Source organism: Vombatus ursinus, unplaced genomic scaffold (assembly GCF_900497805.2).
Source record: "Vombatus ursinus unplaced genomic scaffold, bare-nosed wombat genome assembly UNPS02014773.1, whole genome shotgun sequence".
Lineage (NCBI taxonomy): Eukaryota > Metazoa > Chordata > Mammalia > Diprotodontia > Vombatidae > Vombatus > Vombatus ursinus.
The window spans coordinates 38,227,216-38,243,396 of record NW_020954551.1 but is presented as its reverse complement, the minus strand read 5'-3'; the positions used below and the strand labels follow the sequence as shown (position 1 = coordinate 38,243,396).

Here is a 16,181-nt window from a genome sequence, read left to right as displayed (position 1 = left end):
TATAGGGAATAATCAACAGAGAGAAGGCACTAGAATTAAGAAGGGTTAGAAAAGACCTTCTGTAAAGGTTGAGACCTGAGGGAAGCCAGGAGGTGGTGATGAGGGGAGAGAGCATACTCTGCATGAGAGACTGCTATTGAAAATGCCTGGAGTCAGAAGATGGCAATGTCTTCTTTATGGCAAGGAGGCTGACATCACTGGATAGAAGATTACATGGTGGTGTGTAAGTTATAAGAAGACTGGGAAATTATGGAAGGGATCCAGTTACTAAGGGTTTTGAATGCCAAACAGGATTTTCTATTTGATCCTGGAGGTGAGAGGGAGCTGCTGAGGTTGTAAATTTAGTAAGGTGACTGAAAGGGTGACGTGGTCAAACCTGAATGAAGGATGCCTGGAGTGAGGAGAGACTTGAGGCAAGGAGACCGTCCAGGAGTGAGGTGATGAGGGCCTGCCCCAGGGCAGTGACAGTTAACAGAGGAGAGAAGTGAGTGTGTTGGAGAGAAAAGGTAAAATCTCCCAGTTGTGGCAACAGACTGGCCATAGAAGGTGAGAGAAAGTGATGAGTTGAACATAACACCTAGGTTGCAAGCCTGGGGGCCTGGGAGGATGGTGCCCTCCACAGTACTGGGGAAGTGTGGAAGGAGGGTGTGTTTATGGAGGGATGACAGTGAGTTCCCTTTTGGCCAATTATGTTTAAGGTGTCTGTAAGACATCTGGTTCAGAATGTCTGAAAGGCAGTTGGAGATGTGAGACTAGAGGTCAGCAGAGAAGTTAGGGCTAGATAAGGAGAACTGAGAATCATCAGCATAAAGGTGGTCATTGAATCCATGAAAGCTGACGAGATCATCAAGTGAAATAGAGTAGAAGGAGAAAGGACCCAGCACAGAGCCCTGTGGGATGGACGCCCAGAGTCAGCAAGCATAACCTGGATGAAAATCCAGCAGAGAAGACAGAGGAGCGCATAGAAAAGGAGGGGGAGAACCTAGAGAAGAGAGAGGGAGATTCACAGCGTCATAGGCTTCAGAGAGGTCGAGAAGGAGGACTGAGAAAAGGCCGTCAGAGATGATAAAATCACCACCTTTCACAACTAGGAGAGGACTCAGAGGCCTTGCCAATACCCATAAGTCCTCCCAAGGACTTATCATTGGTAACTTTGGAGAGCAGTCTGAGTTGAATGGTGGTCAGAAGCCAGACTGTAGGAGAGATAATGGAGTCACCTGTGGATAGCCTTCCCAAGGAATTTTGCCACAAAATGCAGAAGAGATGGGGCAATAGGTAACTGGGATGGCTAGAACAAATGAGAGGGTTTGAGGATGGAGGAGACATGGGCGTATTTGTAGGGAAGCAGCCAAGAAACAGGGAAAGACTGAAAGTGGAGTGAGAGAGAGGTGATAAAATCAGTCAGGAATCCTGAGTTCACATCCAGCTTCAGGTACTTACTAGCTGTGTGACCCTGAGCAAATCATTCAACCTCTGTGTCTGCTCCTGTGTTTCCTTATCTCTACCAGGGTTGTTGTAAGAATGAAATGAGTTAGTATTCGTAAAGAGCTTTGCAAGCCTTAAGCTGTATGTAAGTGCTAGCTTATGTCATGAGAATTGAAGAGATCAATGAACTAGGAGATCAGACTGCTCAGGAGGCCTTTAACATAGACACATACATACACACATACATCCATACATACATATGTGTACATATATAATACTCACATACATGTATGTATTATATGTACACACACACACACACACTCAATTCACAAGAAAGAGGGCTCCACTGGGATGAAGAGGAAGAATGGAAATCTGGTACTGAACTGCTGGGGAAAGGAGGGAAGATGACTTAGAGGCCACTGTATGACTGCTGTTGGGACGGCTGGGTGGCACCAGAGTGCACAGAATGCCAGCCTGGAGTCAGGGAGACTCATCTGATGAGTGCGGTTCTGGCCTCAGACGCTTAACTAGCTCTGTGACCCGGGGCGAGTCACTTAACTCTGTTTGCTTCAATTTCCTCATCTGTAAAAGGAGCTGGCGAAGGAAATGGCAGACCACCCCAGTGTCTTTGCCAGGAAACGGGTCACAAAGAGTCAGAGCTGACTGAACAACAAAACAACAATCTGCTGTAGGAATATTGTTTTCAAACTGTATTTCTAGCACTTGGTTGTACTTGCATCAGCATGCCCTTGAAGCCGCAGTAGAATGCTCAGGACACAGAAAATTACAATAGCATGAGGCAGCATAATCAATCAATTGAATTTTGTTTTTAAAGTGTTACTTTAATTACAAAAGAGAGAAACATTCTCCTACACCCTTCCCTATGCTTTTTCCACCTACTCAAATGAAGAATAATGAAAGATAACAACTATATATTTCTCCATGTTTGCATCTGGAGAGCAGGAATCATACCTCTTTGAAATCATGATGTACTCCTTGTGATACTGGAGATGCTTAGCAGTTATAGGCTACCAGTCAGTTAGGGTAGATCACCAGATCATGCAGGTAGCAAAACAGAAAGTTTTGGAGATGGAGCTGTGATATTGAGGAGAAAGATGGGCCCATATCAGGATGTGCCTGGTATTAAGACACTTGAAGAGGATTGGCCATCTCTGGATGGTGGAAATTAGAAGTGACAGTGTAGAAGGTGCTGAAGATCTGAAGTAGTTAGGGGGTAGGCGTTCATGACTTGGATTTGACATTTTAAGGGCTAGAGAGACTTGGGGTGGGGAAGAATTAGGGATAATGAGGATCCTCTTCAAATGTACTATAATCTGGTTTCAGGATATAAGCTTCTTCAAAACTGTCTTCTGCTCATCAATCCATATTTTAATATCTTGAGGTTATTTGGTTTTGGGGTGTTTTTTTTTGGAGAGGGGAGATGGCTATACCAAATGTACATGAATATAATGAAATAGTACTTCCCCTTAAGAAACAATAGAAAGAATGTAGAACATAGGAAAACTGACACGAACTGATGTGGAGTGAAGTAACAATCTGGAAAAAAATATACTCAACCATAACAAAAAATGGAAAAATCCACAAAACAACCAAAAGTGAACGTGACATGGCTAATGCAGAAATTTGTTTCACCTAATCATACGTATTTGTAACAAGCTTTGTTTTTTTTTTTCCTTTCTTAACGGGTGGGGGAAGGGAAAGTGGGAGAGAGAAAAGTCAGACCTAAAAATAAAACTGAAGTTTGAAAAAAAAAATGAACGCTACAAAATTACAAAGAATAAGCATGGCCCCAAAGAAGAGATATGAGAAGACACCACCACCCTACAGAGGTGGTAAGTCTATAGGTGTAGAATACTGCATGCGTATTCAGACTCTAATGTATTGATCGGTTTTGCTGAATTTTTCTTTTTTTTTTTATTAAAAAATGTTATTTTGTATGTGGCATGGCTGTCTTGGAAGGGAAGAAGGAAGGATATTAAGGAAAATTTTGGCTATGTAAAACAAAAGATATCAATAAAATTTTGTTTTTAAAAGCCATATAAAAGAATGTTCCAAATCACTAACAAAAAAATACAATTAAAACAATCGAAACAACCCATGTCATCCGGGAAATTGGCAAAGATGTCAATGGATAGGAGTAGTCCATGCTGGAGGGGTTGTGGAAGGACAAACACATGTTGGGTGAGTTGTGGTCCAACTATTCTGGAAAGGAATTTGAAATTAGATGAAGAAAGTGATTATTAACCCAGAGATTCTTCTGTCAGGTATATATGGGGTGGTTTTTTTTTTTTTTAATCCACTTCAGTTTTTCTAGTCTTAATCATTTCTCAGGGACCCTCTCTTTTATAGGCTCCCTTCACCTCATGGTCTGAGGTCTTCTTGCTTCCATGTCCCTGACAGATATTCTCCATCCTGTAGTCATTCTCTCAGTCTCTGAGTTGATTAACCCCTGATTTCTTTCCTCATTCTGTTCTTTCTTCTGCCAACTACTTTGTACCATGATCATCTGCTTTGATCCTTAATCAGCATATTTTTAAAATGTCTTTTTATTGGAATGATCTTATTTGAAGTGATAAATAGCAGTATTTACCCATTCCGACACTACTGCTCTGAAATCCACTGAGTCAGTCAGCCAACAAGTACTTACTGATGGTCCCAGCCCTTACAGAGCTCAGTCTTGTTGGAGAAAAGATTAATACAGAAAACATCTAGAGAACATTACAAGGCAGTAGTAATTAATTCATTAAGCAGGTGTTTATCAGAATCAAAGCACATGGTTTAATTAAGTGCAAACTTGTGTGGTACAGATTATATTCTATAGTAATTCTAAAGAGTTGTAGTAGATATCTCATGAATTGTAGTATTGTCCAAAGAGGATTTAGAGAGTAAATTTAATTTTCCTTGGCTCCTAAAAGATAAGGAGAATTTGCATAGAAAGACAGGCCAAAGGCTGGCTGAAGGTTTAGCAACAGAAGTGAATGTATTATGGTTGTGAAGTAGTGAGGGTGCCAGGCTGATCTAAAGTGAATTGTGCTTGGTGGGGAGTAGTCAGAAAGAAAGTTGGGCAAAAAAAGATGGGACCAGATTTTTGAGTAGCCTTGAAAGCCCAGAAGAGTTCCAATAGCTTCTTTTTGCATAAACCCCCTGCCCCAGTTTCTTACTGTTTACAACTGCAGAATACATCTGTGAAGATTGTCATTGTGGAAATGAATGTGTTCAACAGTTGTTTATTATGCCAACTACTGTGTGCCAAACTATGAGGGGACAGTCTGAGCCCTCAAGAAACTTGCATTCTGCTTGGAAGACACAGCATGTGCATAACTAGCCAAGTATAAAGTTTATAGAAAGAGAGAAGTGCTGGTGGGATCAAGAATAGTCTCCTGCAGGGGACAGAACCTGAGCTGGGCTTTGGAGGAAGCTCAGGCTTGCCAGAGGTGGCCTGTGGAAGGAGGGAGCTCCAGAAATGAGGAAACCCCTGGAGCACAGTCCCAGAGGCTAGACATGGGGTAGTTTGCATGATGAACAGCTAGAAGAAGCATTTGACAAGGACAATGTTCTTTATACAGCCATACGAATTTTCAGTGAGGTTTTGGTAAAACCTGGCAGTTGTGATGTTCTAGCAAGCTCATTAAAATAATAGTGTTTGCTATGAATGATAGGCACTCTCAGAGAATGGTTACATGTGCAGTTTTATATTGGCATACAAATTACAACAGTTATAACACGTTGACACGTCAATACAGCATGCTTAAAACTTAGGGCTCCACGTTAAGGTACTTTCTACAAAAGAAGTATGCAAAAAATCCCATAGCATACGCCAGTGGCTTCATTTTGTTTTATTTTGGTGTAACTTTTATTTTATTTTGCTTGTTTTCTCTCCCTAATTCCTCTCTCCAATTGATGAGAAAAGAAAAACTTTAGTAATAAAAATGCATAGCTAAGTGAAAAAAATTTCTATATTATGCTACTGTTTTTTGGAAGTAACTTATCATAACCATCTAGAAAGATATAGATATATATCTATAGATATATCCTTTGCCAAGTGTAATTAACTCTTAATTCTACATGAATAGATTATACATAGCTACCCAGAACCCTTTTTGTGTATCTCTTCCCCAGCACCTACTATCCTGCTTAATAGGCATGTAAGATCAGGGCATTCGACTAGATAAATGATCCCAATTTCCCTTCTAACTCTAAGGTTTAGGATAATAAAAGACCTAAGCAAAGGAAGGGTTTGATGATAAACACAGTTGGAAAGAAGACACAGTTGGCAAAGGATATGTCTCTGGGAGTGTGTGCATCTGACTGCACTCTAAAGCTGAGAATTAACTACACATTAAGACTCTCTTCACAAACATTACTATACCCTACTTCAAATTTCTTAACAGGGAAATTGCTTTAGGAAAGAAATTTACAACTATATACACATGCATTTTTAAAAGGAAGCAAAAAAAAACGAATATTAGAAGAACAGAGTTGGAAGAAACCTCAAAGGTCATCTGGTCCAACCTCCATTCAAAGCAAAAATCCTTTTGTAGCACCCCTGGTAAGAGTCCTGTTTGAACATTTCCAATTAAGTATATTTTAAAACTTCATAAGCAGAAATATCTCAAAATGTCCTTGCTGTACATTTCTCTTCTGGATTTCTCTCTATTTTTTTTTCTATTTTGAAGGTTATAACAAGGATTATTACAAGAGGTTTTTGGTTTTTGGTTTTTTTTTTCCCCTTCTCTCTAATTCTGTTTGTCCTTGACCTATAAGACTGCCTGAGCCTGTCTATCCAGAGATTGTGGGCTCATTTACTAGTCATATATTTTATACTAATACTTACTATTTTATCATATTTTGAACTATTTAATCTCTGTTGTAGCAAAATGGTCTTTTTTGAAATGTGTGTATATATACATATATGTGTCCATGCATATATATGTATGTACATATATATACACACTGAATAATAAGTATTATTTTTGTACTAAGCTAAAAATTTATCAATATTCATTTGTATAATTCTGTACTTAATCCCACATATTTTCATTAATTTGAGAGGCATCATGATACAATAATGATTCACATTTCTATGGCACTTTAAGGTTTACAAAGAACTTTACTTTCAACTCTAGAAAGGAGATCATGCAGATATTTAATATCCCTTTTTAACAAGCTAAGTGAAGTGCCTTCCCCAGGTCATACAACCAGTAAGTGTCAGTGTTGGAACTGGAATACAGGTCCTTCTAACTCCTACCATATCACTCTTCCCACAATACCCAAGACTGAGAACACTGGACCTGAGTTCTAATCTGGGATTCTTAGTAGAGTGGTATTGCTTTATGCAAATCACTTAATTTCTCTGGGCCTTAGTTTCTTCATCTGTTAAATAGAGATATTACTGGCCTCCAGGGATGTTGTCAAGATCAGCTAGGATAATATAAGTGAAACCACTTTGAAAACTATAAAGCATTCTACATTTTTATATGGTAAGTTATTATTGCCATCACAGTAGTAGCCAAAACCATGGTTATTTATGTTGTGTCCTTTCAAAAACATCTCCCCTCTATAGCAGCATTTAGAAATATAAATGTCATCTTGTGCTTCTCAAAATCCTCCTGCATTTTATCTTGTAGATTGTGACAGATCAGCAAACAGGACAGAAAATCCAGATAGTGACTGCAGTGGACTCCTCCGTATCCCCGAAACAGCAATTTATCTTGACCAGTCCAGATGGAACTGGAACAGGAAAGGTGATATTGGCATCACCTGAGACATCCAGTGCCAAGCAGCTTATTTTCACCACCACGGACAACCTGGTTCCTGGCAGAATCCAAGTAAGCACAGTCAGTAGGAACCAGGGTTCATTCTGCTGCGTAGACATTCAGACAAGTGGTTGGTTCTTGTTCCTTTCAGGCTGACCCTTCTGGCAGAGCTAGGCACAAGGCTAGCAAGTTGCTGCCCTGCCACAGCCTTTGAACCTCAGACCCTGGGCTAATACCAGCCACTAGCTTCCATTCTAGCCGAAAGATTTTTTAAATCTTGTCAGAGATAGGCTTGCTTCAATCCCAAAGTCCTCTTGTCCATGATCTGTTCTATCTGGAGGTGCATTCTATCTGTTTTGGCTCTCGTCACTTCAAAATACGGTCCATCTTGACTCCAGCCACTGACTCTACTCTCTGCTGGTCTCGATCCCATGTTTCAGTCTTAACTTCCACCTTGGCTCTGAAATCATAGGATTGTAGATTTGAAGCTTGAAGGGACCTTGGCCTTAGCCTTTCCCCTCAGTTTTACAGAGGAGGAATCTTAGATATGTAGAAATTTGTGACATACCCAAGCTCACAAAGGAAGCAGGATTTTAACCCAAGGCGTAACATCCATTGTAACATGCCACACTGCCTACATAGTGGTTTTAGCCCAGCCTCCTTTATCATGTATCCCAGGACTCAGCATGACAGTCCCTCTTGCTAGATTATCTCTGTCCTGTTCCATTTCAAACACTACTAAATTCAGAGAGTAGTTGTAGAGCCATGAGCATTAGAGATAGAAGGGTCTTTGAAGGTCATCTAGCACAAACACCTTCTTCCATAGATGGAGAAAATAGGCCTATTCTAGGCCTTCATCACCCAGTTTGCTTTATTAGATATACTTGGTTCAATATTTGGGGGCCAGGGCACAGACCTTCAAAGCAGCAGTGTGGTCAGAAGCAGAAGGAAGACTTGTGTGCTGGTGGAAGAGGAAAAGAAAGAAAAGTGCCTGCAGAGTTGGGCCAGAGGTTCAGTTCAATGTCATGTGCATTTCGTTCTCTATTCTGTGTAAGGCACTGTGCTCTGGGTCAGGGTTATAAAGATAAACACTCCCTCCATCCCCCCCTCCCCCAAAGGATTGGGACTTCATTTCCCACACGTTGTATGACCAGAAGATGGCCAGAAAGCAGCATTCAGAAGCTTCCACCAGCCCTAGCCATGGAGTGTCCCCTAGTGCCTCTGAGGGTCAGAGAGGAGTTCAGGCCCTGTAGACCATTTCTGGTTTCAGTAAGCACTAAGAAGAAAGTAGGAATGAAACATCAGGGAAAGGGAACTATTTCATTTTGTGATGATTTTGTTTTTGTTACATACCTCACAAAAAATGGATTTATGTTAGTGATTTTTTTTAACACAGGTACTGTCAGCCTTAACAATAACCACAGTCAAGGATACATTCTTCCTATGGTCCCTTTTTGCATTTTCCTGTCAACACCAGTGCAAGTTGATTGTGTCTATTATTGGTGCATTTAAAAAAAGGAAGAGAAACATAGGAGGTTTTAGAGGTAAAGTGGCCCAGTCAAAAAAGAATAGTGAACTTCTGTGTACCCTGCAGCCATATCTGCCAGGAGGCTGCTGCTTGCCGGGGATTTTGTCACTGAGGTTTTCCTTGCAGTTACCACCCACAAAGTATGAGTGGTAACAGCATCGCACCCTGGGAGAACTGTAGATGGAGGCAGTCGGGAGACCTGGAGCACAGGCTGAGGCAGTTCGTGGTAACAAGCTCTCTGCCACTTAGTCTCCTCATTTCTAAAATGGAGACAGTAATTCCTTCACACCTTGTAGGGTCATGACGGAGGTCAGATGAGGTACTGAACATAAGTGCAGATGTGGGCCCCACATTGGCCCTCTGGTGCTTGTTAGCTGTGGGGCCATGGGACCACAACACTCCACATCGCAGGCTCCTGGTATTTAAAACGGGAGTGCTAATGTTTGTGCTACCCAGGTCACAGTGTTGTTTGGAGGAAGACACTGGAGACGTGCAAGCATTAGAGAAACATAAGGTACTACTGTTGTTATTGTCAAGTCACACACACACACCCAGGGGGGCCTGGCTTGTCATTTCCACTGAAGCAATGAGAGAATACTCAGTCAAACATTCTGGATATTTTGCTAAATGTATTTACCTGCATAGTAACATGGCATCATACAGTAAGAGAGAAAGATAACAGGAGTACTTAGCAAGTGCCTCTCATCTGGATGATCTTTGTGGCTGCTAGGGTCCAGCCCTCATGTAGACCAATAGCCCACCACCCTGCTGTTTGGACCCAAACCATGTCACAAATGTGTACCCTTGGTGACTGCAGTGACCAGTCAGACGGAAGCAGTTAGAGAGATGGTGTGCACATAGTCTTTTCCTGTCTGTCCTTACTGATGACAGGTTAGAGCAGGGGTGGAGAACCTGCAGCCTCGAGGCCACATGTGGCCTTGTAGGTCCTTGGGTGCAGCCTTTTGACTGAGTCCAAGTTTTACAGAACAAATCCTTTTATTAAGGGGATTTGTTCTGTGAAGTTTGGATTCAAAGGGCCATACTGGAAGACCTAGAGGGCCACATGTGGCCTAGAGGCAGAAGGTTCCCCATCCCTGGATTAGAGGATGCAATGATGAGATTAAACATTGGAAGCCTCATAATTACTGGTGTTCCCATAGGTGTGTCCCTTGTTTAGCAGCACAGGATTAGGGCTTTGTGGTTAAACAGTCCTACTGCCAGGTGATTCAGTTGTTAATTAACAACTTAACTGTTTCCAAACTTCTTCTTAGATTGTGACTGATTCTGCTTCTGTTGAGCGCTTATTGGGGAAAGCAGATGTCCAGCGGCCCCAAGTGGTAGAATATTGTGTGGTGTGCGGAGACAAAGCATCAGGTAAATAAACTCAAAGTATGCGCTTTGTAGGGAAACCTGCAAAAAAGCTGATGAGCCAAATTTTGGCTGGAGACAGTTCAGAGAAAGAAGCTAGGAAACTTCTCAAACATTTTGAAATGCAAATAAAGTCTACTTTTTTAGCTGCAGAACCTGAGATAATGAAAGGGAGGTAGACAAACCAGGTGTGAGAAAACTGACTCTTGCCCACTTGTGGATGCAGGGGTTGATCCTCCAATGTTATCACTAAGAGGAGAGTGATCTAAAGAGGAGTGTCCTGAGGAGGGCCCAGACTCACCTCCTGGACTTAACCTTTCTTTGCTTCCTTTTTTGCCGTCATTTAAAAGCCTGGCAAGCTAGTGATGGGTATTCCTGTGACCCAGAAAACATCTTATTCTTTGTTCCAGACTGCTCGTGCACGTGGCCCTACCTGAGTTGGCTTTTATGACGGAATAGATGTTGACGTCAGAACTCTTTTTAAGAGCACTTGACCTGCCCGTTGTTTCTTTTCAACCCCTGAAAACACTGAATGAACATGGCCACAGTGTTTGCCACTCTTGGGTGACTTACTTAATGTCTGGTACTATTTCTAATAGTAACATTCCACATTTCTTTTGTGATTATCCATACACACATATGTTAGTTACATTAGAGTCTACGTCCAGTTTTCTCAGTGGTTTAGAGCACGGTGCCACTTAACCTCACTCTGTTTCATTTCCACAGACCATGCCCTGAACTCTGCCCAGTAAGCTCACAGTTGTATGCTACTGTTCCTAAAGAAGGCTAGATGGGAGAATGTGGATAGATAAATGCAAATCCATCTCTGCTTCTGGGAAAACAATTCAAGGCTATGAATTAAAGGCCAAGGGAGCAAAATTTCCCTAAATTCGATTGCACTTCTTGGTTTTGCTGGGGATTGAGTATAATTTCAGTCCCCAAATTTGTTGTCTAGTTTGCTTAGTAGTTTTTTCCTTACAACAATGGCAGTGTACTTCCTCAGCACCCTAGGAGGATCAAGATACAAGTAGTGATACAAGTTCTTAATGCATTTTTACAAATCATGTGACTGTTTGAATATTTTAATGTGTATAATAAGCAGGGGTATCTGTAAATTCATCTCCTTTTTTATCTTACAAAACCAGACACTGACTAAATATGTAAAGAAAATTCATTAAAGTGAATGTTGTAATTACTCTAACAGTCTTGCCATAATTCAGATTTGTAGCTAAGTCATTTAAGATATTTTAAATGTAATCTACATTTATCCTGCCTGTAATATGCTTTTTAAAATTTGTATACATCAGTCATATGTTTTTGTTTCAGCATAAGCTCTTATCTAATTTTTCTTGGCATTTTGTCCATATTACAAAACTTTTTGAAGGAATGATATCAACCTCTCAGAAGTTGTGAATACATTTTTAGATTTAAAAGTTAAAAAAAGAAAAAAGAAAATTACTTAAGGCACAACAGAAAATTAGTAGTGTCTTCATGTAAAAGGGGAAAAAATGGCATTGCAGGAGATTCGAAATTACCAGTAGCTTTCAATCTCCACAGTTTTCTTTTAGGCTCAGACAACAACAAAATATACTCAACCTGAGGCATTAGTGGTAGTTTTACATGTCACTGATGTATACGTATTCAGAGTCAGAGAAAATACCAAAATACCTACCATGTGCTATATACTGCTAGACAGACTTTGGGAACATAAAAATGAAATGAGATAGAATACCTACCTTCACAAAGGTTCCAGTCCCAGTCGGGGGTTAAAATATACAAATAACCATAATACAAGGCATATTTTAGTAAGTGTACCAGAGGGGTCCAAACATGGTGTGAGAGATTTGGGGGGTGGGGGAGTGGAAGAGATCACATACAGCCCAAGGGCTCAGAGAGGCCTTTATGACCTTGAAAGAAAGGAAGAATCTCATCAGGAATGGGACATACTGAGTATGGACAGTGACGTGAACAAAGGTATGGGGTTCAAAGATGGCAGGAGATGAGAACATCAGGTAACATAGTTTGTCAGCACTGGGGGTGAGAGGGGCAGGAAGAGTAATGTGAAAAGACTGCAGAGGGCCTTAAATGCTAAGCTAAAGAATTTGTATTTTATTCAAAACAGCAGTGAGGGACCAGGAGGATAATTAGCCAAGGGGCAGGTATGCAGGATGAATTATAGAGGGGAACTTGGAGATGGGAACTTAGGAAGGTGACAGGAGAAAAAAAAGAGGAGGAGGTTGAATTGTATTTCATAATGGTATTCTAGGATGACTAGAAGTCTAGCAACTCTAGCTCCCTCCAAATTCCAGAGCAGAAAGGGGTCACTGACCCATGACACCTGTCAAAAAGTCTTTGGTGACATCATGACCTTATCTAGCATTGAACCATCACAGTCATTGTGGCCTCCTTCCTTCATCTCTCCTTCTTATTACTCCGCTTCTCCCCAGAAAAGTTATGTGCATTTGTGTTCAGAGACAGTCTGAAACTAATAAACTCCTCTCCTTTACTATACCCTCCAATGTTGAAAATTACATTTAAAATGAGTTAATTGTATGAACCATCAAGACCCGACTTAGAAGTGTTATTGGGGTGGAGGGAAGCTTGGCTTTCTTTTGGTGAACTCCCCTTCATTTTCTCTCCTTCTAGGTCGTCACTATGGGGCTGTCAGTTGTGAAGGCTGCAAAGGTTTTTTTAAAAGAAGTGTAAGGAAGAATTTGACATACAGTTGCCGAAGCAACCAGGACTGTATCATCAATAAACATCATCGAAACCGCTGCCAGTTCTGTAGACTTAAAAAGTGCTTAGAGATGGGCATGAAAATGGAATGTAAGTAATGAGTAATACTAAAAATTACAGTATACTTGATGCAGGAAAAAATGGACACAATCCTATTCAGGAACTGAAAGCTTTTAAAACATTCCAGGGGAAAAAGATTACTCAGCAGCCACTACATTTTACTTTCAGTGTAAATTTGGTGGTTATAGCAGTGGGTATTTTTTTAGAGGGGGGCTAGGCAATGGGGTTAAGTGACTTGCCCAGGGTCACACAGCTAGTAAGTGTCAAGTATCTGAGGCCAGATTTGAACTCAGGTCCTCCTGACTCCAGGGTTGGCGTTCTATCCACTGCGCCACCTAGCTGCCCCCTTGCAGTGGGTATTTTTAAAAATTAATTTGGTAGCTAAAGCACAGTGAGTAATCTGTGTGCAGCATCTATTATAGGTAGGACATTACTCTAGTTTCTTTATGGAGATTAAAAGAAAAAGAAATTCTGTTTTAGACATAGTTCCTATTCTTCAGGGACTGAGACCAGACATAATGAAGAAGGATTCTATTCAAATAGTCTTACTGTCTGGGCCCTTTCTTTATAGCATTCATGCTATGGACTTACCAGTCTTACAGAAAAATGTTAAATTTCTGTAGTGAGCTGTTCATTAGTGCTTTCCCCTAAATATGAAAAGAGGCAGATCTACTGACAGCCGGGATGTATATCAGCATCTTCTGTGTTCTTTTTTGAGTAATGCAAAAGTATGCTTCAAATAATTATCTTGCTATTTTCACCCATGAGAGAAGGAGGTGGGTTTCCACCATGTGTAAGTCTTGATAGTGCACACAGTGCATCCACAGGATAGTCCCATGTATTTGAATTCATACTATTCAAAGTTATAATTATATGAAGTGTCCTCATTGGTTGGTTCTAGCGCGATGGACATCGGCTCTATGAATTCAAATAATACCACCACTTAAGAGAGGGGGTGGTATGGAGGAGGGGCAGCATCATTACTCGAATTAATTGGGACCTAACCATAAAGGACAACTTGTCCTGGAGTTGTCAGGGAAAGGGACTGTGTCACTTTCAGGTAAGTCTCTTCAACAGTGAGCCAAAATAACTGAATGATCTGTGTTTTTATTGCTACAAGTGAAAGCCAGTCAACTGGCAGAAATCTAACCTTAGTAGGCTAACTCATAAATGACTAACATAGAAACTAGTCACCATCTCTGTACTCAACCACGTGGTATATTATACATAGGACCAGAAATTTTAAGCTGAAACTGTCATGAGAAGAGAGAAAACAGGATTTAGAGTCAGGCTTTAAACTATGGAGATCAAACTCTAGGATGCAGCAGAGACCACAGACGGGAACATAAAAACTGCCTGGAAGGCTGACCGGACTCAGAGCAAAAGCCCGGAACAACGAAGGCAGGACTACCTGGGGGGCGCCAGCGCTTGGCTTCCTAACCTAGAACGGGACCAGCCTGGAAGAGGCAGCTTTCCAGAAGAGGACCTTGGGGTGACATCTCACTTTTCATCTGGTGAGCCCATGGACTCACCCACCACGTCGGCTCTCTTACTTTCTCCCGTGTAGTCTTCTGAGAGAACTCACTGCACATAAGCTTTACTGGTGGCACACAATGAAGTTAGGGAAAAGGAGAACCATTTGCACCTTAAAGACCCTAGGTGCTGTTCTAGTGTAATCGTCTTTTTTTTTTTTTTGGTAAGTTGGCTCTTACCCCAAGTAAATTGAAAGATGGTACAATCACCAAAGTGACATCTTTAAGTCAGTCATTATTACTTTGCTGCAGCAGCAGCCAGAGTTAATACATTCCAAATGGCAGATCTAGCAGCAAACTTAGGATACAGTGTTAGTAACAGGTTACCCAGCTTCTGGCCCTGAGGACTCTTTCCTGTTCTTTTCTTTTTGAAAATACCATCATTTCTGTTATTCTATTCCTGGCATGCATAGTCACTTTATATTTGATTCTTTACAGAAGAGCTTGCTAATGAGATGTTAAATAGCAAACAATGTCTTTTTTATGCAGGTTCAACTTAAGATTAGGATGTTTCCTCAGTGTATTTGGTCCAATTTACACCATGAAGTTAAACTTAATTTCATTCTGTTAACTCACATAAGTGTATTTCCTTAAGCCTATGTTTGTTGACATAAACTATTGAAAGGGATGGCGGTTGGGGGGGGGGGGGGGAATGTTTCCCCAGCAACTTGTCCTAGCCTAGGAAAAGGGCCTGTCCACTTTGAAGTCCTGAATCCTTCTTACTGGCAGAAGAAACAATTAAACAAAACCTTATAGAGATGGACAGACAGAGCAAATGTGTGCCAGACATTGTACTAAGTGCTGAGAATACAAATTCAAGAAAAAAAAAACTGTCTTTAAGAAGGATCTTGCATTTTAATACAGAAGACATTACAAAAAGGAGCAGGAAAGTGAGGGGGGAGGAGGAAGACAGAAAAGTCCAGCGAGGCAGAAGCAAAGCAAGTCTGGATGGCCTGGGCTTTAAAAATGGATTTCCCAAAACCCATTTCTTTCTTGCACAAGCTGGTTGGACATCTTGAGATCTTTTTCTTTCCTTTGAATTCATGAACAGAATCATGGACATTTTTAAGTCAGGTTTTCATTTTCCTAAAAAGTTTAGTATTTTAAAAAATCATTCAAACTAATGTAGTGCAGCTAGTCCTCCCTTCAGTAACTGGTTTCTTAATAATGGTTGGGTGTTTTGGTGCTTTGGGTACTTTTTCCTTAGTTATGATGTTTTCTTTAAACACATGTTTATGTTGTTCTTTAAGCTGTTCAGAGTGAAAGGAAGCCTTTCGATGTACAACGGGAGAAACCCACCAATTGTGCAGCTTCAACAGAAAAAATCTACATCAGGAAAGACTTAAGAAGTCCCTTGATAGCCACGCCAACTTTTGTAGCAGACAAAGATGGAACAAGGTCAGTGGCAGACCTGCCCCTCATGTTTGCAGAAGGATGTAAGAATGAAGGTATGAGACTGAGGCAGAGGGAAGCTCAGGATACTGGAGGAGTCAGACCCCTGAATGGGTGTTGTCATCTTGTTCATAAGGACACCTTAGAGTCACACCTTCCTCCTACTTCATCATCTATACCTGCTAACTGGTAGGATATGACAGAGGGTTATGGGAGCCCATTCTGAATTCACAGTCATCTCCATCCTGTCTCTTCTGTGGCTGTTTTCCATTATACCCTCCCAGTTATACCCCCATAAAGATGAGGATTCATGCCTAAAAATGTTTTATTTGTAACAGTCGTGACACCTCTGCAAAAAAGATT

General features: G+C 41.0%; 1 protein-coding gene across 2 annotated transcripts in view; it reads left to right on the top strand.

Moving 5' to 3' along the window:
- NR2C2 (nuclear receptor subfamily 2 group C member 2) overlaps window positions 1-16,181 on the top strand; it is a 126,802-nt gene that overhangs the window by 89,921 nt on the left and 20,700 nt on the right. For both annotated transcript variants that reach the window (XM_027863895.1, XM_027863894.1), the window contains 4 exons: window positions 7,074-7,274; window positions 10,002-10,104; window positions 12,745-12,924; window positions 15,677-15,824. In XM_027863895.1, coding sequence (XP_027719696.1) covers window positions 7,074-7,274; window positions 10,002-10,104; window positions 12,745-12,924; window positions 15,677-15,824 — 632 coding nt within the window. The remainder of the gene's footprint in view (window positions 1-7,073; window positions 7,275-10,001; window positions 10,105-12,744; window positions 12,925-15,676; window positions 15,825-16,181) is intronic.